This window comes from Malaclemys terrapin, chromosome 1 (assembly GCF_027887155.1).
Source record: "Malaclemys terrapin pileata isolate rMalTer1 chromosome 1, rMalTer1.hap1, whole genome shotgun sequence".
NCBI classification, from domain to species: domain Eukaryota; kingdom Metazoa; phylum Chordata; order Testudines; family Emydidae; genus Malaclemys; species Malaclemys terrapin.
Window position 1 is genome coordinate 36112439 of NC_071505.1, and position 27522 is coordinate 36139960.

At 42.0% G+C, this 27522-nt stretch overlaps 3 protein-coding genes and 1 pseudogene across 4 annotated transcripts in view; 2 read left to right on the top strand and 2 right to left on the bottom strand.

Annotated features, from left to right (window-relative positions):
* ALG12 (ALG12 alpha-1,6-mannosyltransferase) overlaps positions 1-27522 on the bottom strand; it is a 164446-nt gene that overhangs the window by 22584 nt on the left and 114340 nt on the right. The gene's annotated exons all lie outside the window — the stretch shown is intronic.
* CRELD2 (cysteine rich with EGF like domains 2) lies at positions 57-16697 on the top strand. 2 transcript variants are annotated; one of them, XM_054021343.1, is made up of 10 exons: positions 57-375; positions 1197-1279; positions 2319-2429; positions 4022-4113; positions 5813-5989; positions 7694-7792; positions 8821-8904; positions 10282-10377; positions 13875-14015; positions 16098-16697. In XM_054021343.1, the coding sequence occupies exons 1-10, from the start codon at positions 220-222 to the stop codon at positions 16154-16156; spliced, it is 1098 nt and encodes a 365-aa protein (XP_053877318.1). In that variant the 5' UTR covers positions 57-219; the 3' UTR covers positions 16157-16697. The 2 variants fall into 2 exon arrangements, with proteins under 2 accessions (XP_053877318.1, XP_053877328.1); XM_054021353.1 differs by lacking the exon at positions 57-375 and adding an exon at positions 510-678.
* LOC128830720 (U6 spliceosomal RNA) lies at positions 9523-9622 on the top strand (annotated as a pseudogene).
* LOC128833453 (SRRM2 protein homolog rsr-2-like) lies at positions 25977-27432 on the bottom strand. Its single transcript, XM_054021380.1, has 2 exons — positions 27354-27432; positions 25977-26409 (listed from the first exon to the last, which is right to left on the bottom strand). The coding sequence occupies exons 1-2, from the start codon at positions 27367-27369 to the stop codon at positions 26000-26002; spliced, it is 426 nt and encodes a 141-aa protein (XP_053877355.1). The 5' UTR covers positions 27370-27432; the 3' UTR covers positions 25977-25999.

Genomic DNA, 27522 nt, shown 5'->3' on the forward strand with positions numbered 1-27522 from the left:
ACGTTCCTTCGGGCTCACTGTCTGCTCCAATGGGCGCCGGGGCCGGAGTACGCGTGAAGCTGACGCGGAAATCCGAATGGGGGCAGCAGCTGGGCCCGGCCGGCGTGGCTCGGCTCGGTTCGCTGGTTGCTAGGGTAGCCGAGGGGGCTCGTGTGGCGCTGCCGGTAGCCGGCTCCTGAGCGAGAGGCGGCTGCGCCCCGCTTCCCCCTGCCCCGCGCCATGAAACCCTGCCCCCGTCGCGGCAGTGCGCCGGTGGCCGCGGCGCTGGTGCTGGTGCTGTGCGCCGCCCTGCTGCTGCCCCCTGCCCTGGGCGCCGGGCCGCGGCCCCGCCAGGCCTGCGCCACCTGCCGGGGGATCGCGGACCGCTTCAACCAGGTGGGCAGCGCGGGGGGCGGCCGGGGGAGCCGCAGAGGCGGGCGTCAGCCGGACACGGGGTCCCCGGCCCCGAGAGCGGGGCAGGCTCCCAGCCTTGTGTTACCTCCCAGAGCAGAGCCTCGCTCCAGGGGTCCGCGGCGCCTGGCGAGGCAGGGGCGGTCGGTGCCTCACGCTGTGCTGGGGCGAGATGCTCAGTTCGCATCTCTTCTTGGGGCTGCCGAGCTAATGGGGTTGAGACTTCAGCAAATTGGGCAGTGGTTCATTCAAGGGCTTCTCCGCCCGGCGTGGTGTGCGCGAACTGCGGTAACGAGTCTGCTCCGGCTCTTTGTGTGTGTGTGTGTGTGAAAGTGTGTACAAGTGTGTACTACATGTGGGAAAATATATCCGAGTATTGAGAGAAAATCCCGGCCCCATTGAACTCCATGGCACAACTTCCATTGACTTCAGTGAGGTTGGGATTTCACTCACATTCTCACATGGCAGCCAGGAAATCAATCTTAATAAAAGACTATTCCAGAACCTTATTATGCAAATAACAATCGAGGCACCATGTACTATTGTAATTTACCTTTTTTTCTATATGTCTTCTCCCCTTTACCCTGCTGCCTTTCATCCCTTTGTCTCATATAACATTTGATTGTAAGCTTCAAAATCTTGTTTTACATTTTTGTATGGCACCTATCACAACTTTGCATGTTGTGGAAGTTTATGAATATTGCCTGCCTATTACACTTAAAATGTGATTACTTTTTAATAGTAAAGTTCTAGATGGATAATTGTTTCATAAAACTTATTTTTAAAAAGTATTTTGTCTTCTGTAGGGATTAGCGGATACAGCAAAAAAGAATTTTGGTGGTGGGAACACTGCTTGGGAAGAGAAAACCCTATCCAAGTATGAATCCAGGTACAGTATATCTATGAACGTTTATGACTAAGCCATAAATGTTATAGCAATCTGTACAAAAGCATAAATATTGAACATATTTTGTAGAATAATAAAATAAAGCTATGTGTTCTTAATGATTTCTGATAAAATGCGACCAATTTGATACTTCCAGGGGTATTAGCAGTTTTTGGTGGCGACTACAGTCCAGTGTTTTAACCCTCAATCTGATTTTTACCAACAATACCAAAAACTAAGCTACATTATCTCATGCTGTTGAAAATCTTGTGAGGTTATTTAGCAATTTATTGAGTGGTGTTTTTTTTTTTTTTTTTTCTCTGTCAGAGCTATCATAGGCTTCATTTTAATCCCAAACTGCTGAATCGCTCCCTAAATGCCTGCACTATTGTAGAATGCAGTGTTGTTATAGCATTGTTGGTCCCCGGATATTAGAGAGTTAAGGAGAGTGAGGTAATTTCTTTTATTGGACCAACTTTGACAGACAGCAATCCAAAGGTCCAGACTTTCTCCCTGTTTCAGTGCTAGAACAGTTTATGCTTTACCTTCCCATTTCTTGCATATGCAGGATAAAAAACCTGCCAGTCTGAACTGCAGTCTTCTGCAAATTCAATATTGAATTTTGGTCTCTGGAAGTTTCACACTAGCAATAAGATGCTAGTGTGAAACTTCTAGATTTGAGTTACTACAAAAGCTGTGGATTTATATTGCTTGTCAATATCTGATTTTATCACAATTAAAATATTGTGGTTGAAAATGTTTTCTCTTTTTCCTTTGCAACCCACTATAATCTATAAATATAATTGGTAAAATTAAAATGGGTCTTGTGATTTTGTTCTTCACTGGTGCTGACTTCTTAGTTGATGATGCAACATTAGCTAACTCTTTATGCTTCTGTGGGGGATGTTTTGTTGCTATATTTGGGAACTGGCCCAAATCACACCACAAAGTGATCATGTAATAAAAGTTAAGAGGTTGGAATCTAGATGATCACATACCATTCTTAAATTAATTTTAAACTTGTAACGTTTTTTACTTTTAGTGAAATCCGTCTTGTAGAGATCATAGAGAACCTGTGTGACAGCAGTAACTTTGAATGCAACAACATGGTAGAAGAGCATGAAGAACATATAGAGAACTGGTGGTTCAAACTGTAGGTAACAAAATCTCTAGTGAGGTCTTTATTTGTCGATAAAATCTAAGACGACAATCCATCGTTACCAAATCCTGTGTCTGATCAATAAGAATAGTTCAGCCTCACTTCCCTTCCCACCCCCCCCCCCCCACGCTACAATAACTCAGTAAGAAGCTACTATTTTTTTTATCTATGGTTACTGCTCAGTTAGGATTATGGAATCAGGGTAAACTGTGGAGAAAGTTCATAGTGTAGCCATGATATTATTCTGAGCTTATGTTATATTTATACTGCACCTTTAATAAAGTGCTTTTAGAGCCTTTGGAATGACTCTATATGCAAAGTATTATGAAATGCAGCAATCTCAGGACTGGAAGGTAGCACCTAATCGGCATGCAGTACAGCAATGAGGAAAGGTAGTAATTTAGCTAAGACACCTTGGCAAACCTTTCTTCTTAAAAGTATCTTGAGATCTCTATTCAAGTACCTTGAGCAAAAAGACCTAGCTCTTCTTAAATTTTGAAAGATAATGCACAATAAATGGCATATTGTTCTGTTTACCTTGGATGGATGAGTTGCTAGATCTATGAAGTTTCTTGTTTGTCCTAGATGAACATTGCCTTGAAGACAAAGCAGTGTGTTCATACTGCCTCTTTTTTTGTTATTTTCCTGACTTACTAACTCACTGTATAGGAGGTTGATGCTAATGTGAGTCCAGGGATTTGATCACTTGTGAACTTGTAGCATTTTTCTAATAGTCTTTGGTACAATCCGATGGTTTCTGTTACTATTCCCATCCCAATCAATGGTTAAGACTTCTACGTACTACTATAATATAAATAAATAAAAATCACACTCAGTCAGGATGGCTTTGTAGGATTCCATGTCTCTTCATAATTCCAGATATTTTCTCAATTTACAGGTAAAGTAGCTCCTCTAACTGCCAGTTCTGCCAATTTAACCTGGGATTAGTAGGGCCAATTGTGCTTGTATTACTTCATCATGTACTCCAACATGTCTCTGCAGCCTGCCGCTTCCCGCAGTTCCCATTGGCCACGGTCAACGTCGGCAAAATGTCTTGTGGCTCGCAATCAGCTTATCCTGATGGACCGCATGTGGCCCACAGACCATAGGTTGCCCACAACTAGTGTAGACTATATTCCATACCTTCAGAAAAAAAATTAGCTTATTGGACTGTTGCCTCACTCTTTACCTTTCCCTTTATTAAGTCAGGGGATATGAAATGAGAGCTACAAAAACTAAACTTTTTCTGTTTATTACACACCTTTCATTATTTAAATAAAGCAATTTGGTTTTGGAATACCATCAGATTCCGGAAGGCTTCCAGCAACTGGTCACTGAATTAAGATAGCTCTTTCCATTGTTGACAGAAAACAATTGTGATCCATTTTAAAATTATTTAATCTGTATGTTTTGATTATTTTTATTCTGTCCTCCAAAACTACACTTCACTTTTTTTATAACCGTGTCAGCCAAGATGAGAATTGTGTTAAACATGTGTATTTCAAACAGAGTTTTGTTGAGTTGTGTGATGAGCTAGAAACAGGAATCTTTACTCCTTTTAAGAAATGAATGTCTTTATTCTACAGAAAGAAGAAGTATCCTGACTTGTTTAAATGGTTTTGTATAGAAACTACTGAAGTTTGCTGTCCTGCTGGAACATATGGACCAGACTGCCTTGGTATTTCTTTAAATTAAGAAATATTACAGTAATTTAAAGCCCATGAGTATATTGGCTCTGTTTTATCCAGTCCTCTAATGCTTGTCTGTCCTGAACTGCTTTGTAAAAAATAGAATCTTGCTGGAGACACCATCTGATTTAATGGGGGTCCAGATCAAAAGAGGTGAGAAGGAAGTGGTATCTTGAAGTGGTGGCTAAGCAGGCAGAACCATAACAGTGAGGCAAAAAGAAGGGTTAGTGCCCAGATACTGTGCTGATATTTACAACAACAGTACAGTAAATAGCAAGAAGTATGTGCACACATGGCAGTAGCTAGTGTAACTGAAGGATGGAGCTGCAGTTGAGAGGCCAGAGACAGCAAAGCATCCTGGAGGTTGCTGGGGAAGACACGGGCAAATCCACAGTTGAGGATCATGTTGAAGGGAGAGTAGAAGAAATGGGAGGGAGGCAGCTGGAGAGGTTTAGGAACAGCAGCAGAGGAGGTGAATCTGGGAAAAGAGTAGGAGAAGTAGGTGGGAAGAGGAGTGGGTTAAATCAAAGTGACACTGCATGTAGGAGAGAACTACAGACCTGGCTGAGTGGCAGGCCAAGGCTGCCCTCCGAAGTGATGTCATGGTAATAGGGTTAGCTCAAAAATTGACCTCTCCTGTAAGTAGGGCCATTAATACCTTTCTGCAGTTGCAATCTGATCACTCTTCGCAATCCAACTATCTTTTTCTTAGGCTTGGTCTACACTACCCCCCCCAATTCGAACTAAGGTACGCAACTTCAGCTACGTGAATAGCGTAGCTGAAGTCGAAGTACCTTAGTTCGAACTTACCTTGGTCCACACGCGGCAGGCAGGCTCCCCCGTCGACTCCGCGGTACTCCTCTCGCCGAGCTGGAGTACCGCAGTCGACGGCGAGCACTTCCGGGTTCGACTTATCGCGTCCAGACTAGACGCGATAAGTCGAACCCAGAACTTCGATTTCCAGCCGTCGAACTACCTGGTAAGTGTAGCCAAGGCCTTAGTTGCTAATTAGATGAAGCCTGATTATATGAATTCCAAGTTACATGAAATTTATGTCTTCCTAAAACCCAAATTCATTTAAGTGGAATTAACTTAGTCAAAACTCCAGTAAGCAGGTAGCACGGACATAGCTATTTTATATTGGCGCTGGTTGGAGTTGAAACATTTGGATGTGTATGTGCAAAGGATAGGGCTATTCCTCGGTCTAGATCTCTTTGCTACCTTTTTTCAGCAAATCTATTTTCTTAAATCTATTTTTCAAGAAATGATATAAAAAGAAATTCAGCACAACTGGTAAACTCCAGATAACTCCAAAATTCTTATGAAAACCAATCTTTATCTGAAACACATTATTTTTATGTCAGATGTCCCTGAGACATTGATTATTGGTATTGACCTGTATACTGAAGTACAAAAGTAAGACCCTGTCATGGGACTTTTTTTGTTTGTTTGTTTCAAGAGTAGAACACAACTAATGAGAAGGTTCTGCACATGATGTGATCTTCCAGCGTGAAAAATAAATTCCCCCTCACTTTTTATTGGCTAATTTGGGAATGGGTGGGTGATGGAAGGCTTGGGGTTGGAAGGAGATAGAAAATATTCCTGTTTAGAATTTCAAGGTTTTTTGTTTTTTTTCCCCCCCATAGTAATGAAAAGTTCTAAGTTAGAATGTTTTAACCTTCTTCGTAGCATGTCGCGGTGGATCAGAAAGGCCTTGCCATGAAAATGGTCACTGTGATGGAGATGGCACTAGAGGTGGAGATGGATCATGCAGTTGTAACAGGGAGTACACAGGAGAGTTTTGTCTAGAGTGTGCTGATGGTTATTACAGCATCCTGAAAAATGATACACATTCTGTTTGTGCAGGTAACTAGCATTTGCTTACCTCTTTGTATAACCCTTTGTTAGTAATTAAGAATTCTAATATATTAAATAAAATATTTTAGAAAATCATGCAAGTAGAGGATATGAGCTGACAAGAAATGAGGAAAAAAAATCAGAATGGTGAGATTGTGTCTTAGGCTTGGTCTACACTACCCCCCCTAATTCGAACTAAGGTACGCAACTTCAGCTACGTGAATAACGTAGCTGAAGTCGAAGTACCTTAGTTCGAACTTACCTTGGTCCACACGCGGCAGGCAGGCTCCCCCGTCGACTCCGCGGTACTCCTCTCGCCGAGCTGGAGTACTGCAGTCGACGGCAAGCACTTCCGGGTTCGACTTATCGCGTCCAGACTAGACGCGATAAGTCGAACCCAGAACTTCGATTTCCAGCCGTCGAACTAGCTGGTAAGTGTAGCCAAGGCCTTAGTGAGACATATCAGTCATGCACATATTCCTTTGTGGTGTGGAGCATCTGATGATCTGGCAAATCATTCTTCTGAATGTTCTTTGTTTTTTTGTTAATTTGTTTTGACAGTAATCTTTAAGTAACTTTGTTGCATAATTCAGTTATTAAATGTAACTATTGATTTTAATTGCAGAGATAATACATTAAAATATGTAGCAAATATCCTATGAAATTTTGACCGTAGGTTACCATATAGTGGTCTACATTATAGCCTGTGTAATAGTCTATCCTGGTCACTTAAATGGATTTTGGCTAAAAATATTTTCAAGTCCCATCTAAAACAAAAAACCTCACAGTTGTGTAACTTGATTCTAACACTATAATTTTGCAATTCAGTTCAGAGCAGACTTATTTAGTAGCTTAAAAAACCTGATTGTAGAATTTAACTAAAAATGTTACTTAACATTAACTGAACTATTAGTAGCACTATTTGGCAGTGTTATAATGCAGTTATGTAGCACTTTTTTTTTTTTTCCATCTGACTTGATTCATAGTATGATCTAAAGAAATTTATCCTGTAGTATCAAATCCTAATACTGGATGCATTGCATGTTTCACCAGGCCTTTTGAGGCCAGTACCATCTCAGGTTATTGGATCCTAAAGCAAAATTGGGTGCTAAAAAAAATTAACTTTGCTGATTTAGTAGATAGCACTGCTCTGGATTAGCACTAAACTAGTGCCCCAACACTGTGCTAGTGAACAAAGGGTTGCAGGAGTTGCTATATTTCTGATGAGAGGTGAAATTGGTTCTAACCACTTCCAGTGATCAAATAATCTCACGGCTCTCTTCTTAACACAAGGGTGCCAACCTCTCCGTACTTACTAAGTTCTAATGTGAGTAACTACATTCTGTCACACCTCATGTAGTTAGTTTCACTTGACTTTATTCTTCATTAAAATTGTGCAAAATACAAAAACAAAAATTCCAGCTTGTTGTATAGTATTGCTAGTTAAAGTGCTTGCTCTCTTCCACTCTATAGGTAGTCAGATTTTGGTAGTGGGTGAATGGAAGTGTGTGGGGTTAAAAATAAAATAATATATATGATGTTTATAAAAACTCAGATTTTATTCTGAAGAATAATATTTATATATTAATGTGATCAGGTAGTTTCTGGTCAATCCTAGTATTTGGTTGCCTGAAGACTTAAACTTTGAAAGAAAATCTAATTTGTTTAAAGCATAAGTTAATGTAGCTCTGACTGCTCAAAATCTCTTTCCAGCTTGCCATGATGCTTGTAAAACTTGCACTGGCTCAACTGACAAAGACTGCAAGGATTGTAAAGAGGGCTGGATCAAAAATGAGGAAGAAACCTGTGTGGGTAAGCAAGGCCTTGTCCACAGTAACACAAAGTTAAATACATTTTAAAAAATAATCCTGTATTGTACTTTCCTCTTCAATCTTGTATCTTTAACAACACCTAGAACACTTTGCTGGCTTGGTAATATGGGAGTAGCAAAAGTAGAAGTGTTCTAGTGAGGTAGAAGTGACTGTCTGAATATTGCAAGTTACATACAGTAGAACCTTAGTGTTACGAACACCTTGGGAATGGAGGTTGTTCAAAACTCTTAAATGTTTGTAACTCTGAACAAAATATTATGGTTGTTCTTTCAAAAGTTTACAGCTGAACATTGACTTAATACAGCTTTGAAACTTTACTATGCAGAAGGAAAATACTGCTTTTAGCCATCTTAATTTAAATGAAACAAGCACAGAAACAATTTCCTTACCTTGTCAAATCTTTTTTTAATTTTCCCTTTGTTTTTTAGTAATTTACATTTAATACAGTGTTGTACTGTATTAGCTCTTTTTTTTTTTTTTTTTTGTCTCTGCTGCTGCCTGATTGCGTACTTCTGGTTCCAAATGAGATGTGTGGTTGACCGATCAGTTCATAACTCGGGTTCGTAACTCTGAAGTTCTACTGTAGTGTTTATGTGACTAGTGTTGGAGAATGCATACCTCCAAGTGTTAGACTTGGAAACAAAACAGGATGTGAGGTTTTCTCAATCTCAGTTGCTTTTTATTTAACTTGAAATCATTCCAGTCTGATGTGTCTGTCTTACTGCTGCTCTAAGCAGAATGAAGCTTCATTAGTACTTGAGTGTCAAATATACATTTTCAAGTTGGGCAAATTAATACTGGGCACTGAATGCTTTTTGCTTTCAGGACAATTTGCAACCCCATTGGATGGGAGGCTATGGGAGTCTTTCTATTGACTTTACAGGACTTGGATCATGACCTGTATAAAGTAGTTCTTCAAGGATGTTGAAGATTAACACTTAAACGTTATGCTAACTGTTAATCACATTCAACAGTTGTAGATAACCTGTGTCATTTCTTATGTTTCAGATGTGGATGAATGTGCTGTAGAGGCTTCTCCTTGCAAAGATGATCAGTACTGTCTAAACACAAATGGATCTTTTATATGCAAAGGTTTCCTTTCAGTTACCTTAACATTTAAAATAATATTTGATCTATATAGAATGGAACAAATTCTGTTACTTTCTTCTGCTAGACAAGCGTGACTAATACTATTGCTTCAAAAATACCCATATTAATTTAACTATAATATTGTTCTGTCCTAACCACAAGTTAGAATAAGAGAACTTGCTGTTTGTGTCCTGTTCCTTTTTTCATATTTCATTTGAGGGACGTTTGTATAATTGACATCATCTGTAGTGTCTTGAAGTTTGTCGCTGGTGTTCAGAATCTGAATGTATTAGTAATGACACATACTGCAATTTTGTTACAACCTTGTCTACATCACCATTATAAATCAACTTTGTTTATAAGACACTTAAAGCCTCTTATAGTATTTGCAGCAGTAGATGATGATATAGTTACACCTAGAGTACCATTAATTATTTTCAGCTTTTCCTTGCTTATAGCTTTCTGAAACTTTCTTTATTGATCAAACTTTCTGTGCTTGGTTTCAACGTAAAGTGGACTCTTCTGGAATGCTTGAAGAAAACTAAATGTATATAATTTTTTCCGTTTCACAAAGTCGTCACAATGTAAACTAATGTACTGTTGCCATGTTAAACCCTCACTGCAGAAAACTGTCTGGCTATAAAATGTAACGATACAGAGGAGATTAGCATGGCCCCTGCACAAGGATGACACGCAAATTCATGAAGCGTTCCATATTTAGGGGGGAGAGATAGCTCAGTGGTTTGAGCATTGGCCTGCTAAACCCAGGGTTGTGAGTTCAATCCTTGAGGGGGCCATTTGGGGCAAAAATCTGTCTGGGGATTGGTCTTGCTTTGAGCAGGGGGTTGGATTAGATGACCTCCTGAGGTCCCTTCCAACACTGAGATTCTGTAATTCTAAATAGTAGTATAAACTATTCAGCTTACTAATGGGTAACTGCCACTGCCCACAAGGAATGTTTAAATGTTAATATTAACCAGCACAGGCAGTTCCTTTTCATATTCTTTGTTTTGTTTTTAAATCAAGGAAGCTGAATTACCCTCCTCCCCAAAATCCAAATTGAAGATTACAAAATTAAATGCACAACAGTGAAGAAACTAATTTGGAGCTCATCAGGGGGTGTCCTATTGTTCAGTTAAGCACCCTTATAATAGTGCCCAGTCCTGATTGGGGGGAGATGGGGAGGGGCCTATAGGTGGTTTCATGTTGAACATGTGAACTAGGTAGTATTATTTTGTGAACTATAATTTCTTTCACTCTTCCCCCCCCCCCCACACACACACACACTGATGTAAATTTGTGATATTAAGTTCAAGATGCAGTCTTTTCTGTTTACAGCTCATCTGCATTCCAGTATTCATTAATGGTGTTTTGTTTTAGCATGCGATATTAGCTGTGTAGGCTGCACAGGAGAAGGTCCTGGCAAATGTAAAAACTGCTTGTCTGGATACACAATGGAAGATGAAAAGTGTACAGGTTAGTTGAACTTTTGAGTTACTCTTAATGTACTGTAGTGCACTTGCTGGATCAACATATGTTCCAAAAGCTGGAATACAAGATGGGTTATTGCTGAGTGTCTCTTTAATGTTAGTCTGTTAGAGCTTCAGGTTTGCAAATGCTTCAAAATGTTTTATAAAATAAAAAGCTCAGCAGTCCACTGGTTTTAGGTAACAATAGAGATCCCTTCTAATATTCACAAAAAGAACAGGAGTACTTGTGGCACCTTAGAGACTAACAGATTTATTAGAGCATAAGCTTTCGTGGACTACAGCCCACTTCTTCGGATGCATATAGAATGGAACATATATTGAGGAGATATATATACACACATACAGAGAGCATAAACAGGTGGGAGTTGTCTTACCAACTCTGAGAGGCCAATTAAGTAAGAGGGGAAAAAAACCTTTTGAAGTGATAATCAAGCTAGCCCAGTACAGACAGTTTGATAAGAAATGTGAGAATACTTACAAGGGGAGATAGATTCAATGTTTGTAATGGCTCAGCCATTCCCAGTCCTTATTCAATCCTGAGTTGATTGTGTCTAGTTTGCATATCAATTCCAGCTCAGCAGTCTCTTGTTGGAGTCTGTTTTTGAAGTTTTTCTGTTGTAAGATAGCCACCCGCAGGTCTGTCATAGAATGGCCAGACAGGTTAAAGTGTTCTCCCACTGGTTTTTGAGTATTATGATTCCTGATGTCAGATTTGTGTCCATTAATTCTTTTGCGTAGAGACTGTCCGGTTTGGCCAATGTACATGGCAGAGGGCATTGCTGGCACATGATGGCATATATCACATTGGTAGATGTGCAGGTGAACGAGCCCCTGATGGTATGGCTGATGTGATTAGGTCCTATGATGATGTCACTTGAATAGATATGTGGACAGAGTTGGCACCGGGCTTTGTTACAAGGATAGGTTCCTGGGTTAGTGGTTTTGTTCAGTGATGTGTGGTTGCTGGTGAGTATTTGCTTTAGGTTGGGGGGTTGTCTGTAAGCGAGGACAGGTCTGTCTCCCAAGATCTGTGAGAGTAAAGGATCATCTTTCAGGATAGGTTGTAGATCTCTGATGATGCACTGGAGAGGTTTTAGTTGGGGGCTGAAGGTGACAGCTAGTGGTGTTCTGTTATTTTCTTTGTTGGGCCTGTCTTGTAGGAGGTGACTTCTGGGTACTTGTGGCTCTGTCAATCTGTTTTTTCACTTCAACAGGTGGTTATTGTAGTTTTAAGAATGCTTGATAGAGATCTTGTAGGTGCTTGTCTCTATCTGAGGGATTGGAGCAAATGCGGTTATATCTTAGAGCTTGGCTGTAGACAATGGATCGTGTGGTGTGTCCTGGATGGAAGCTGGAGGCATGTAGGTAAGTATAGCGGTCAGTAGGCTTCCGGTATAGGGTGGTATTTATGTGACCATCGCTTATTAGCACAGTAGTGTCCAGGAAGTGGACCACTTGTGTGGATTGATCTAGGTTGAGGTTGATGGTGGGATGGAAATTATTGAAATCATGGTGGAATTCCTCAAGGGCTTCTTTTCCATGGGTCCAGATGATGAAGATGTCATCAATGTAGCGCAAGTAGAGTAGGGGCGTTAGGGGATGAGAGCTAAGGAAGCGTTGTTCTAAGTCAGCCATAAAAATATTGGCATATTGTGGGGCCATGCGGGTACCCATAGCAGTGCCGCTGACTTATATAAGGTATATATTGTCCCCAAATGTGAAATAGTTGTCAGACCTGCGGGTGGCTATCTTACAACAGAACTCTTCAAAAACAGACTCCAACGAGAGACTGCTGAGCTGGAATTGATATGCAAACTAGATACAATCAACTCAGGATTGAATAAGGACTGGGAATGGCTGAGCCATTACAAACATTGAATCTATCTTCCCTTGTAAGTATTCTCACACTTCTTATCAAACTGTCTGTACTGGGCTATCTTGATTATCACTTCAAAAGTTTTTTTTCCTCTTAATTGGCCTCTCAGAGTTGGTAAGACAACTCCCACCTGTTTATGCCCTCTGTATGTGTGTATATATATCTCCTCAATATTTATTCCACTCTATATGCATCCGAAGAAGTGGGCTGTAGTCCACGAAAGCTTATGCTCTAATAAATTTGTTAGTCTCTAAGGTGCCACAAGTACTCCTGTTCTTTTTGCGGATACAGACTAACACGGCTGCTACTCTGAAACTTCTAATATTCAGACACTCTGCATATGGCTAAACTGATCTACAGCAAGGCCTAAAAAGACTAGACACTGCTACACAGGGGGAAAAGGTATTGCGTTTAACACTTAAGGTTTGTTCCTGGTATATCCATTTATAGTGACAAGATAACTCATTCAGGAGAGTCAAACATATAGTCCTCATGATTTCTGACCTGAATTACTGTACATGCTCATGTTCTGCAGACTCTAAGCTTTAATTTTTATTAAAGGGAAGCTTGCAAATGTGAACAGTGTAGTTTGTCATGTCTTCCAGAGTTAGCAGGCAGCCTGAAACAATGCTGCAGACATGTGGACTCTGTCTCCTTTTAATCTAATTAGAGTGGCAACTCTGAAGCCCCAGGACGATACTTCAGTGTCAACATTAATTATTTCATTGGTGGTTATTTTAGCATTGGGAAAAGGGATGGAGTGAAGCCCTTGAGGGGTGGAAATGGGAGTTGCAGTGGAGAAGGAAATTTGGAGAGAAGAACAGAGGACATACAAAGAGGGAGCAAAACAGTGGAGGGAAGATAAAAAACAGGCAGAAGTATCTATGGCCTAAAGAGGAGCATTTTCTTACTGAATGTGACCATATGGTACTGAAAAAATAGTTTACTACACAAAGCCTCTAATCTCCCCTCGATGTCTGTGCAAATCTTCAACTGACATCTGTGAGATTTGCTGTATATTGAGACGAGTACAAAGTCCTGAACTTATCCCACCCCATGAACTACAATCAAACATGGAATCAGCACACTCCTCCCAATGAGTTTGACATCTCTGTCTGAAGTCAGCGGACTCAAGACAGGTTACTCTGACAGAAGTCAAAACTGGGGGCAGCATTTCTGCCGCCTTCAGTACTGAGGAGCAGTAAATAAATATACTAGAAGTGCCTTGACATCCACAGAGGAAGAGAGCAATGTTTGTCTTCCCTTGTTGATATAGCTATAGGGATAGCTCAGTGGTTTGAGCATTGGCCTGTCAAACCCAGGATTGTGAGTTCAATCCTTGAGGGGGCCACTTAGGGGTTTGGGGCAAAAATCAGTACTTGGTCCTGCTAGTGAAGGCAGGGGGTTGGACTTTATGACCTTTCAAGGTCCCTTCCAGCTCTATGAGATAGGTATATCTCCATATATTATTATTAAATATGTCTTGAAAGTTCTTTGCAAACCCCCTATGTAGCTGATTGTTGGATACTTTCATGGAACTGGGTGCTAGCAGTTTTCACTATAAATGAAACAATTGCTTTTTTTAAAGCAGTTAATTTCTTTTTTAGATATTGATGAGTGTAACCTTGCTGAAAAAATGTGTTTAAGAGAAAATGAAGACTGTATTAATACCCCTGGCAGTTACAAATGTGTCTGTTCAGAAAGCTTTGAAGAAAAAGATGGTATTTGTGTTCAGTCTGGAAAAACAGGTGAGTGACTTTAAAAAAAAAGGCCCTTAAACTAAAAGTACTTGTACAGCATGCCTAACATATCAGGCTTACAAGCTGTGAATATTCTACAGCTTTGTCACTATATTTGTTCTGAGAGTATCCAGTCACTTCCACTTTCTCATCTGTGGGTGCATGTATACACATCCATCAACCCTTAATCTGGGCCTCCTATTTTAATGTCTTTAATTTTAAGTTGTTTGTGGGTAGAGGAGTCATTCCCAGACAGGAAGTATCAGTATTTAATTTTATTGTCCTACTGGTCCTCTTTCTTGTGATAGTACGTTTCATTCTACTACTTTTTATTTTTGTTGTCCCCTTTGGAGAGAGCCTCTCTTGTGTAAGGTGTCAAAAAAATCCATACCAGGGTCTTTCATATTGTTAAACTGGAGGGGATTCAGAAAAGAGCTACAAGAATTTGTGGCCTGGAGAAAACACTTTACAATGAGAGACTTAATGAGATCAATCCATGAAGTTCAAAGAGAAGACTCTCTGGGGGAACTTAATCTGAATCTGGAAATACCTACATAAGGAGAAGATATCTTATACCTGAGAGCTCTTTATTTTGGCAGACAAAGGCATAATTAGATCCAATGGTTAGAAGTTAAAGCTAGAAAATGCAAATTTGAAATAGGGTGCAAATTTTTAGGTCAGGGAAATTAACTACTGGAACAGATCACTAATGTATGTTACATATCTGTCACTTGAAACAGTGGTTCTCAACAAGGGTTACGTGTACCTTTGGGGGTACACAGAGGTCTTCTTGGGGGTACATCAACTCATCCAGATATTTGTCTAGTTTTATAGTAAGTTACATAAAAAGCACTAGTGAAATCAGTACAAATTGGAATTTCATACAATGACTCGTTTATACTGCTCTATATACAATACACTGAAATATAAGTACAATATTTATATTCCAATTGCTTTATTTTATAATTATATGGCAAAAATGAGAAAGTCAGCAATTTTTCAGTAATAGTGTGCTGTGACACTTCTGTATTTTAGTATGATTTTGTAAGCAAGTAGTTTAAGTGAGGTGAAATTTGGGGTACACATGACAAATCAGACTTCTGAAAGGGGAACAGTAGTCTGGAAAGGTTGAGAGCCACTGAAAAGATGCTTTAATCTGACCACGTTACTGAGCTTGATGCCAGCATTACGGGGTGGAAATATATGACCTGTAATATGGGGGAGCTGACAGTCACACTAAGTGGTGATGGTCCCTGTTGATTTTTAATCTATTAGTCCATGTGAGCCATATTGTGCAGAAGCCCCTCCTTAACCCTTCCCAAGGTCATGAAGGATTGAGCTATGCTTCCTTTCAGTATAACTTTCACTAAATAGCTAAGTTAGCCACACATGTGTGCAGTCTTAACTGTGTTCTCTGTGTCCGACCCACAACCCACTAAAATCAGTAGAAATATTCCCATTTACTTTAGTGGGCTTTGGATCAGGTATTTTGAGTTTAACAAAGAATACAGATGTATTCCATGTTCACAATGTGAATTAATGGGGTTATAACTCTGAATGTCACCAGACTGTTCAAACGGCACTTCTCCTTATTTCCATGTTAAGTGTCAGTCTCCTACACATCTGTTTGGGATATAGGTACAAGAGTTTTTTGTTTTAATTGGAAGAGGGTGTCTCTCCTTGTTACCAAAATACCTGAATTGCTTATTCTTAAACTTAAGTCAGAATTAGAATACTCTGAAAACAAAGGCTTAAAATGGAAAAAGCTATGCTACTGCTATTGTGATTGCTTCTGCTATAAGTGTATTCTAATTAAGTCCTTTGGAACGTATATGATATAGAAACACTGGCTCAAGTAAGCATAGGATCTGTAGCCTGGAACCAATTTACAAAGCTAAGACCAGGAGACTAATGCAAGCAGGCCTCTCCCCAGTATGACTTGACACATGTTGCTGGTTCTTTCTTGATGGATACTCTTGGGTAGTTTCTCTTAACACAGTAAGTTCCCAGGGTCAAAAGGTGACAAATATGGTGGTACTTATTGTAAAAATGTAATTAGAGGCTTTATTCTAAGTGAGACCCTTCTTACAGGAGAAGAAGTAGAGACATTGGCAACTGCACCTCCATCTGCTGGACATGAGGATTTATGATCTGCATTCCAAAGCAAGACATTAATATCTACACTTTAAATTATTGGACTGAAGTGCTGTTTACCTGATGTACTGTGGAAATGGTGTTGAATATTCAGGTTGCCGGTATGATTATTTTAGAAACAGATAGTGATGAATTGCCCTCCCAGCTGCATTTCTTCATTGACTTAAATAAATGCCACTTTTATACAGGTTTAATAAAACCCTCAAACTATGAACCTCACTCTAGATGGATAAAGTATAGAATTTGTTTGAATTGGTGTAATTTGATTTAAAAACAGTTTATTCTTAAGCAAACTGCCTATTTCTCTTTCTAGCATCTATTAGGAATGATCATCCTTTTAGAAAGGCTTAAGTTTATGCTGAACTTCATAATTCAAACAAAATGGACTGACCATCTGGGGACTTCTGCCATGAATATTTTTTCTATACTAGAATTTGGCTTTTAGAAACTGTAAAAGGGAGTCTTTTTGGAAAACTCTTGTCTTAAATGAAAGCTGAATGCCTAATATTGCATTCAATAAAGATATATTTTGACTGGTGTGTGTCTCAAGTTGCAGAATATCTTCACGCTCTGCTTTAAATGTAAGTTACAGGGGAAAGTAGATGAAAGGAGAAAGATTACTTTGCAGTTTCAGTAATGGGAGAAAAGTGCTCTCACTATCTGAGCAAACTTAGTGGCATGTTTCTTCAGAAAGTTGTCTACAAAACCAGATGAGTTCAAATTTCTCCTAAATAAAGCGGTTACGTTAAATGTTGTACTAGATGTTGTACCTACCCAAGGCATGGTCCCTGCACTAAAGAGGTCATAGTTGTAAGCAGCTGCCTCTTTGGGGGTTGCTTGAAATCTGTTTTCACTAGATACTACAAAGGCAAAACAGTAACTACTCTGCTGGTGTGTATACAGTGCACAATATATTAGTATCTTGCCAATGACAAAACAATGGGTTATATTGAAACTAATATTACTATTTGTATTAATTCTTCCTTTGGCAGTCTTGTCTTTAGTGAATTGTGCCAGGTACAGTTTAAGTATGTAAGTATCTGAACTTTTCCATGTGCCAACTGATGTAAAAAATCATCTTTAACAATGAGCTTGACAGTGCTAGCGTCTTCAAAAATAGTGGCATGAGTTTATATACTGAAACTCAGCATATGGTAGCACAAACATTGAAAATGAAGCTTGTGTTGTGGTTTTTGTTTTGTTTTTTTGGTTACACATAAGTGAAGTTTTTTAACTGAGGTAGTGCTACCATTGACTGCTCTTGGGGGAAAAACCAGTTCAACCAGTGGATTTCTAGAGCATCAGAACTGCTTTTACCCTGAGTCCTGGAAAAGAATCAATGATTGTGTCTTCCTATTGACAAAATGAAATAAGTTGCATTCTTAGGAAGGAATAGTGGGGGAAATGATTGGAAAAAGTGAAGGTAGAACTAGACATAAACTAAACTTTTAGATTTTGGGTTTACCTTATGTTCCCACTGTGCTCCAAAAGCTGCCACTTTACAAAACTTAATACATTGGACAAAAGCAAGAATGATTAGAGCAATGACCAAGGAAGATAATCTTAGGAGCTACATCCTCAAGCAAACTGAGAAGCAAGGTCATGTTCCCAGTAAGCAAACTGGGAGATAATTAGAGCCTCAGCAGGAGCACTAGCTGTAGCAACAGAAGAAAAATTATCTCGGGTCTTGTCTACATTGCAGAGTGTTAGTGCCAAAAACAGTTAAAGGTGTACACATGCAGTGCCACTTTTGGCAACAAAACAAAACTAACTTGATGAGAGGCATAAAGCTTTTTGCAGCAAACTTAGTGACAAAGCACCAGTGTAAACACTGCTGTTCATTATACTACCATAACTGGCCTCCCCCACTATCCTACAATGACCACTCTGCTCACTGTTTTGAACTCGGCTGTACGGCACTCATGCGTCCTTCTCCTTTCAAAGCTCCATGAAGTTCTGAGAGCTGAGCATGCTGCTCGGGTACCAAAGAGCAAATCATTAATGTGGAATTCTCAGAAGACAGGATACTGGGCTGGATGGACATAAGAATGGCCATATTGGGTTAGACCAAAGGTCCATCCAGCCCAGTCTGCTGACAGTGGCCAATGCCAGGTGCCCCAGAGGGAGTGAACCTAACAAGTAGTGATCAAGTGATCTCTCTTTTGCCATCCATCTCCATCCTCTGACAGAGACTAGGGACACCATTCTTTACCCATCCTGGCTAATAGCCATTAATGGACTTAACCTCCATGAATTTATCTAGTTCTCTTTTAAACCCTGTTATAGTCCTAGCCTTCACAATCTTCTCAGGCCAGGAGTTCTACAGGTTGACTGTGTGCTGTGTGAAGAAGAACTTCCTTTTATTTGTTTTAAACCTGCTGCCCATTAATTTCATTTGGTGGCCCCTAATTCTTATATCATGGGAACAAGTAAATAACTTTTCCTTATTCACTTTCTCCACACCACTCATGATTTTATATACCTCTATCACATCCCCCTCTTAGTCTCCTCTTTTCCAAGCTGAAAAGTCCTAGCCTCTTTAGTCTCTCCTCATATGGGACCTGTTCCAAACCCCTAATCATTTTAGTTGCCCTTTTCTAATGCCAGTATATCTTTTTTGAGATGAGGAGACCACATCTGTATGCAGTATTCAAGATGTGGGCATACCATGGATTTATATAAGGGCAATAAGATATTCTCCATCTTATTCTCTATCCCTTTTTTAATGATTCCTAACATCCTGTTTGCTTTTTTGACTGCCGCTGCACACCACGTGGACATCTTCAGGGAACTATCCACAATGACTCCAAGATCTCTGTCCTGATTAGTTGTAGTTAAATTAGCCCCCGTCATATTGTATGTATAGTTGGTTATTTTTTCCAGTGTGCGTTACTTTACATTTATCCACATTAAATTTCATTTGCCATTTTGTTGCCAATCACTTAGTTTTGTGAGATTTTTTGAAGTTTTGCACAGTCTGCTTTGATTTTAACTATCTTGAGCAGGTTAGTACTGTGCAAACTTTGCCACCTCACTCTTTACCGTTGGTCTAACCCAGTATGGCTGTGCTTATGTTCTTATAAAAATGGGCGACGGGCTGGATGACAGCATGCTGACATACTCGCTCTCCCCCAACACACATACACAATCCCTGTCACACCCTCTCTCCCCCTTCAATTGAAAAGCGACAATCTCGTAGGATGCCCATGGAATGATGGGATTGAGAAACGTGCATCATGTGACTTTACTTGCCCCATGAGGCATTGCAAACACTTCCCAAAGCACCCTGCGCCCAATTGCACAGTGGGATAGCTAGTGCGGATGCGCTCTACTGATACAAGAAGCATAGTGGGACATGCAACAGTGGTTTTATTAAAGTGGCATAACTTTTGGCGACAAAACTGCAGTGTAGACATAACCACAAAAACATGAAGGAAAAAGTAGCAGTAGTGTACATTGCCTGCCTTTGGGGGAAGTGGGGTGGGAGAGACATAAAGATGACCCAACCTTTGGGCTTTATTTCAGGCAGGCTGGAGGATTGTCAACAGTGATAAAGAAGGTTAGAGGGTTTGGGAGGGAAAATGCCACTGCCAAATTCTATGTTAAGTTCAAGGTTATGACAGAGAGACTGCGGTGGGATTGAATGGAGGGAGACCAGTCAGTGTTGGACTAATTTTTGCGGGGACAGAAGCTGAAGCCAGGGCACCCAGAAACAGTATAAAGGAAGGAGAGGAGGTGAAGACAAGAGCCTTGTGGGACCTCCTTGGATAAAGGGGGTAAAACCTACTAAAAAATGGTGGAAGGGAAAGCTGAAAGGAGGGGTTTGAGTGTGGCAGAGAGAGGTCATGGACACAGCCTGAAAGATTGGTGGAGGCAAAAATGATGAGAGTAGCACTGAAAAAGATGAGGAGATGGAATGAATAAACTACTTTGAGTGATTAGCATCCTGTAAAACAGCGGTTCTGAAACTTTTGTACTGGTAACCCCTTTCACATAGCAAGCCCTTGAGTGTGAACCCCCCTTATAAATTAAAAACATTTTTTTTATATTTAACATTATTATAAATGCTGGAGGTGAAGCGGGGTTCGGGGGTGGAGGCTGACAGCTTGTGACCCCCCCATGTAATAACCTTGCAACCCCTTGAGGGGTCCAAACCCCCAATTTGAGAACCCCTGCTCTAAAACATCTAACCATGGTACTGCAGCTGTCAAATACACTGTTTCAAAAACCTGTCTTTGTTCAAACTTAATAGTGAACGTGCTCTCTCAATTTGTGAAGTGATTGCCCTCTTGTGGTGAGCTACTCCTCACCGCACAGCTCTAGCAATAAGTGGCTGGTTATCAGTTACTTATACTGTGTGTGCTCTTGGTGTGTTTTTGTTCTTTGTAAAGAAACTATCAACTGACTTATTGGACTGAATATTTTTTCTTTATGCTGCAGTAGTATAGACAAAGCAGTACTCATTTCTTAAATCAAGGTAGTTTCCATTAACTAGTATTTTAGAAGCTAGTGTTTGCTTCATAGTGTGAGACTGAAACCCTTTGTTTAGCCACAGCACAGGCAGCAGTAGTTAATTCTTTTACATTCTTCCTATCATAAGTATCAAGTTAGTTTTGAAGGGCCCATCTGGAAGGGGATGGAGTTGTCTGCCATTCAGTCAGTGTCTATATGGAGACTCGGTAAGGTTACGCGAAGGTGGATTTTGGACACCTTAGTTAGCATCTCCTTAGAATGCCATCTTGCTTTAAAGAGACAAGATGGGTGAGGTGCTGAGGGTGCAGGGAATGGTGCCAGAGCAGAGAACCTGTCACCAACATCAGCAGGGTTTGTTTCCCTCTGGTTGGTATTGGAGGACCTGGTGCTGTCTAGGAGTTCGGGGCAACATGCTCCCTTCTGCTTGACATCCTCATGCCCCTCCAGAGTCAGTGGTACCAGGAATGCCATGAGGTCCCTGGCCCTGGTGAACGCCTCTGGGGTGGACAGCACCATGATCCCACTGGTGCCACAATGTCCCCCCGGGTGTATGTGGTTGGTTCTGCACTGGACTCAATGACACCTGCAAGCATGGAATCAACAGTGCCACTTGTGGGGCGAGGGCAGAGGAGTGGCCTGACTCTCCATGCTTGTCCTTCCTCGGATCCGGGGAACACCCCCTCTTGGATCATTGCTTTTTTTATGCTTCTTCCTCTGCACTGGTGAAGAGGAATGGTGCCAAGAGACACGTGCCACCAGAGGAGCACTCGGCACCGACGTCGGTCTGAGTGCAGCTTCCATCAGGATGGACCTTAGTCTAGTCTCCCTGCATGCCTACCATCATGGGCGGTAAGAAGAAACTGAGAGGGTGTGGGGCTGGCCGGCCCCCTTTATAACAGTGCCTGAGCACATGGCCCCAGAAGGTGCTAGAGCTAGCCCGATCGATACTACTGGGGGAAAATCTCTGGTGACTGTGCACATGGCGCATGCTCACCTGATGTGGAATGGCCATGAGCAACACATCTTGAAGAACAGTTACGGAAGAACAGTTTTTTTGAGAACCAATGGAGAGAACAGAAAAAGGAGAAACAGGAAAGGAGGAAAGAACATGCTGCAACCAAACTTAACAATCCAGATCTGCCCCATCCATTGGGAAATATCTGCCCCAACTGTGACAAGGTCTGTGGATTTCAGGTAGATCTCATTAGTCACCTGTGGATCCACCAGTGATAACCAGCTATCTTTTTATTGGGAGACAATCATCCTCGAACTCCGAGGGATTGCTGATGATGACTACTGGATGCTGTGAGACTAATTTCATTTGTGTTTTTCATACCCTTTGAGATCCTTGGATGGAAAGCTCCAGTGCAAACTGTCTCAAGCGGACTTTTGTACTAGTCTAGTTCTGAGATGAAAGATTAAATTGGGTTTGCTAGCTGTCATTGGATTCAGGGTGCAAGTCAGACCAGTGAGGGGTTGAGTCACTACTTGCCCTACTGGTGCCCTACAATGCTTTGCTGCTGAAGCTCCCAGTCTGGAATGCTCATAGCCAGCCTACAAGTATTCAGGTCACACTCTGAGTGTCTGTGTGGCAGACAGTGCTGGTTCAGCAGCTCTGACCTCAGCAGTCTGACTACAGCTCCATGCTGGCTTCTACCAGCCTTGGGTGCAACCAGCAAAGTGTCCCCAACACACACTCCCTGTTCCAGATTTCCCCAAAACTGTGTGCTCTGCAATGTTCAGCCCTGTCCTGAACCTCACAGAGAAATAATAAGGTTTGTTTGTTCCTTTAAAGAGACAAAAGCATCTCACAGCATACTAACTTAACTGGGGTAAATATACCCCTTCCTGAAACACCTCACTGCGTTGGTTTATAGAAAAAAATAAAACAAAACATATTTGTTAAGAATATATTATATGAAGTGAGGCCAAGTAAAAGGAATAAAAATAGAAATGGTTACCAGCAAATAAAAGTGAAAATGCATCTAAAAATCTAAAACTTAATCTAGCAGGGTACAGGCTTTGTTCAAGATGGTTTCTCTCACCAATCATTCTTCTTTCCAGCAATGGCTGACTTTCTCAGTCAGGACCTTCCACAGAAGTACAAGATGTTGACTTCCCTTGTCTTCCTAGGTGAAAGATCGTCTCCTAAATAGGTTTTTCACCTATATTCTAGAAACTTCAGCTCCTGGGTTGAGGGATCCGCCATTCTCAGCTTGCAAGAGCTCTGTTCCCCTGTCACTGTCTAGTGATGGATGCCAAAGATGTCTTTTATCTTTGCTTATATCTTCCAAAGTTCCGTGACCTTGTTGCAAGAGGCAGGATGACCTCATGCTGTTTCTCCCTTCCTGTTGGCTTCCCAGCCCCCTGCTAATTTGAGTGTAACTGGGGCTTCCAATGTTTTGGGTCACACCTTGCTTAATTTATTGGAGACAGGTAGAGAGCTGTGACCCTCCCTTTGGACAGGGAGAGACCTGTTTCTTCCATTGTTTGGACACAGACTGTGAAGCTTAATATTAATAAAAACAACAAGGAGTCTTTGTGACACCTTAGAGACTAACGAATTTATTTGGCCAAATTTGTTAGTCTCTAAGGTGCCACAAGGACTCCTCATTGTTTTTGCTGCTACAGACTAACACAGCTGCCACTCTGAAACCTTAATATTAATGAGTATCAATAATTCCTTATATGTGTTAATACATACATTTGACAGTACTATTAACCACCAATGTGTCATAGGCTTTCTTAAAACACTTCACTCACTAAATTTGTATAATACAGTAATATTATATACAATCAGTTGATTCAATTGCTTATCAGGTTCAGCTCCCCTGTCTTTAAAGACCAGTAAAACTTTGCAATGCATTCTTTGAAAAGAAAAACCCAGACCAAGATTCTCTGTCCTGCTGGGTGTAGACTGTGATGGTGGTAGACAAAGTGCCAGCTCTTGCCAAGTCTGCAGGCATCAGCTGAGCACTGATAAATTCTTAGCAGGAAGCCAGACAAACTCACCTATGTATTAGTATTGTTTGAGATAGGTGTTAGATTTGTAAGAAAGTGTTTAGTCTCTATAAAATGCTTGTAAGCTGCTGCATGCATTAATCTTATTTGTAATGTCTGTATCCCATGCTATAAGGTAATATGAAACTTTTGCTTTTTAATTGTAAAAATGCCTGCTCTGAACTTGTGAACTCAGACAGGAGGAGTGGTTCTCCCCACCCATCAAGAAGAACTATCAAAACTAAATGGACCATTGTAGGACAAAAACTTTGTTGATTACCCCATCCACCTATGAAGAAGTTAGGGGCAGGAGCGCTGCCTCATCCCATCAGTTTGAACTCTGGGGGAAAGGCATATAAAGATGCTCAGAAGAAGAAATAGTTCTCTTTGATGTTTGAACTCTCCCAGGGCTACAGCTAAGGGTATGTCTACGCTATGGGATTAATCCGAATTTTGGAAACAGATTGTATAAAGTCGAATATATGCGGCCACACTAAGCACATTAATTTGGCGGTGTGCATCCATGTACTGGGGCTAGCGTCGATTTCCAGAGCGTTATCCCATAGTTCCCGCAGCCTCCCCTGCCCATTGGAATTCTGGGTTGAAATCCCAGTGCTGATGGGGCAAAAAACATTGTCGCAGGTGGTTCTGGGTACAGCCTCACCCCTCCCTCCATGAAAGCAAAGGCAGACAACCGTTTTGTGCCTTTTTTCCTGGGTGAACACAGCAGACGCCATACCATGGCAAGCATGGAGCCCGCTCAGCTCAAGACAGCAGTCATGAACATTGTAAACACCTCGCACATTATCGTGCAGTTTATGCTGAACCAGGACCAGAAAAACGAGACAAGGAGGCGGCGGCAACGGCAGCACGGCGACGAGAGTGATGAGGACATGGACATGGAAATGGACACAGAATTCTCTCAAACCACGAGTCCCGGCGCTTTGGAGATCATGTTGATGGGGCAGGTTCTATCCGTGGAACGCCGATTCTGGACCCGGGAAACAAGCACAGACTGGTGGGACCGCATAGTGTTGCAGGTGTGGTACGATTACCAGTGGCTGCGAAACTTTCGCATGTGTAAGGGCACTTTCATGGAACTTTGTGACTTGCTTTCCCCTGCCCTGAAGTGCCAGAATACTAGGATGAGAGCAGCCCTCACAGTTGAGAAGCGAGTGGTGATAGCCCTGTGGAAGCTTGCAACGCCAGACAGCTACCGGTCAGTCGGGAATCAATTTGGAGTCGGCAAATCTACTGTGGGGGCTGCTGTCATGCAAGTAGCCAAAGCAATCATTGAGCTGCTGCTACGAAAGGTAGTGAATCTGGGAAATGTGCAGGCCATAGTGGATGGCTTTGCCGCAATGGGATTCCCTAACTGTGGTGGGGCAATAGATGGAACCCATATTCCTATCTTGGCACCGGAGCACCAGGGTACCCAGTACATAAAGGGTTACTTTTCAATGGTGCTGCAAGCACTGGTGAATCACAGGGGATTTTTCACCAACATCAACGTGGGCTGGCTGGAAAGGGTTCATGACGCTTGCGTCTTCAGGAACACTACTCTGTTTAAACGGCTGCAGCAAGAGACTTATTTCCTGGACCAGAAGATAACCGTTGGGGATGTTGAAATGCCTATAGTTATCCTTGGGGACCCAGCCTACCCCTTAATGCCATGGCTCATGAAGCCATACACAGGCAGTCTGGACAGGAGTCAAGAACTGTTCAACTACAGGCTGAGCAAGTGCAGAATAGTGGTGGAATGTGCATTTGGCCGTTTAAAAGGTCGCTGGTGCTCGTTACTGACTCGCTCAGACCTCAGCCAAACCAATATCCCCATTGTTATTGCTGCTTGCTGTGTGCTCCACAATCTCTGTGAGAGTAAGTGGGAGACGTTTATGGCGGGGTGGGAGGCTGAGGCAAATCGCCTGGCTGCTGATTACGCGCAGCCAGACACCAGGGCGATTAGAAGAGCACACCAGGAAGCACGGCACATCAGAGAAGCTTTGAAAACCAGTTTCATGACTGGCCAGGCTACCGTGTGAAAGTTCTGTTTGTTTCTCGATGAAAACCCGCCCCCTCTATTGACTCATTCTTTGTAGGCAACCTACCCTCCCCCTTCAATCACAGCTTGCTTTCAAAGGAAATAAAGTCATTATCGTTTAAAAATTATGTATTCTTTATTAATTGATTATAAAAAGAGGGAGAGAACTGACAAGGTAGCCCGGGTGGGGTTTGGGAGGAGGATCGGAGGGAAGGAAAAGACCACTGAAAAAAGGTTAAAATAATGACAGCCACTAGGGTGGAGTGGAAGCGTGCACGGAGCCTCCCCCCACCACCCCACGTTCTTGCACCTCTGGGTGAGGAGGCTATGGAACATGGGGAGGGGGGTTATACAGGGGCTGTAGCCCCAGTCTGTGATCCTGCTGCCATTCCTGAAGCTCCACCAGACACCGGAGCATGTCTGTTTGCTCACGCAGCAGCCCCAGCATTGCATCCTGCCTCCTCTGATCTTCCTGCCTCCACCTCTCATCTCGAGCATCTCTCCTCTCCTCACGTTGGTCCCTCCTGTCCTCACGTTGGTCCCTCCTGTCCTCACGTTCACTGGCATCTTTCCTATACTTTGAAACCGTGTCCTTCCACTCATTCAGACGAGCTCTTTCATTGCGGGTGGATTCCATGATTTCCGCGAACATCTCGTCTCGCATCCTCTTTTTCCGATGCCTTATCTGAGATAGCCTTCGGGACGGAGGAGGGAGGCTTGAAAAATTTGCAGCTGCTGGAGGGAGGGAAAAAAGGAGAGAATTTTTTAAAAAGATACATTTTACAGAACAATGCTTATACTCTTTCATGGTGAACAACACTATTCACATTACATAGCACATGTGATTTCTGTGCAAGGTCGCATTTTGTCTCTTAATATTGAGTGCCTGTGGCTTTGCTGCTAGAGATCACAGACGCAGGTCCGGGCAACAGAATTCGGCTTGCATGCGGCCATGGTAAGCCATTGTCTTTCGGCTTCTGCATCCTCCTTTCCCACATACCAAGCAAAGCCCATTAGTGCTGCGGTTTTCCTGTTAACCTTCAGCAGCAGAAAACAAACTAACCCCACCCGCATCCAATTCTCTGGGATGATCGCTTTATCCCTCCCCCCACCACATGGCTGGTATCAGGGAAGATCCCTGCTAGCCACATGTGAAAAACTTAACCACCCCCCCCCCCGCGCTTGGCTTACTACAGGGAAGGATTTCTTTTCAGCAACAGGCAAACAGCCCAGTAGGAAGGGCCACCTCTGTCCCCTTAATTAAATTCCATATTTCAACCAGGTTACCATGAGCGATATCACTCTCCTGAGGATAACACAGCGAGATAAAGAACAGATGTTGCTTGAATGCCAACAAACACCGGGACCATACTCTGCCAGGCTTTGTCATACAATGTTACCAGATTACTTGCTACTAGCATGGCGTGGTCAAGCGTCCTACCATGGAGGACGGAATAAGGCTGCACTGCCCAGAAACCTTCTGCAAAGGCTTTTGGAGTACCTCCAGGAGAGCTTCATGGAGATGTCCCTGGAGGATTTCCACTCCATCCCCAGACACGTTAACAGACTTTTCCAGTAGCTGTACTGGCTGCGAATGCATCCCAAGTCCTCAGGGCAAAGTAATCATTAAAAAACGCTTGCTTTTAAACCATGTTTTATATTTTAAAAGGTAAACTCACCTGAGGTCCCTTCCATGGGGTCAGGGTCTTGGATACTGGCTTGGGAGGGTTGGAAGGGTACTTCAGTCAGGCTGAGAAAAAGATCCTGGCTGTTGGGGAGAATGGAGTGCTGTGTGCTCTCCGCAAGCTCCTCCTCCTCCGCCTCCTCTTCCTCGTCCACAGAATCCTC

Bases quoted from the DNA above. Each gene is read 5' to 3' on its own strand.
- CRELD2 (XM_054021343.1), top strand. From the start codon at position 220: ATGAAACCCTGCCCCCGTCGCGGCAGTGCGCCGGTGGCCGCGGCGCTG. The intron at 4,114-5,812 runs GTATTTCTTTAA...CCTTCTTCGTAG, and splicing joins ATATGGACCAGACTGCCTTG to CATGTCGCGGTGGATCAGAA. The intron at 8,905-10,281 runs GTTTCCTTTCAG...GTTTTGTTTTAG, and splicing joins TGGATCTTTTATATGCAAAG to CATGCGATATTAGCTGTGTA.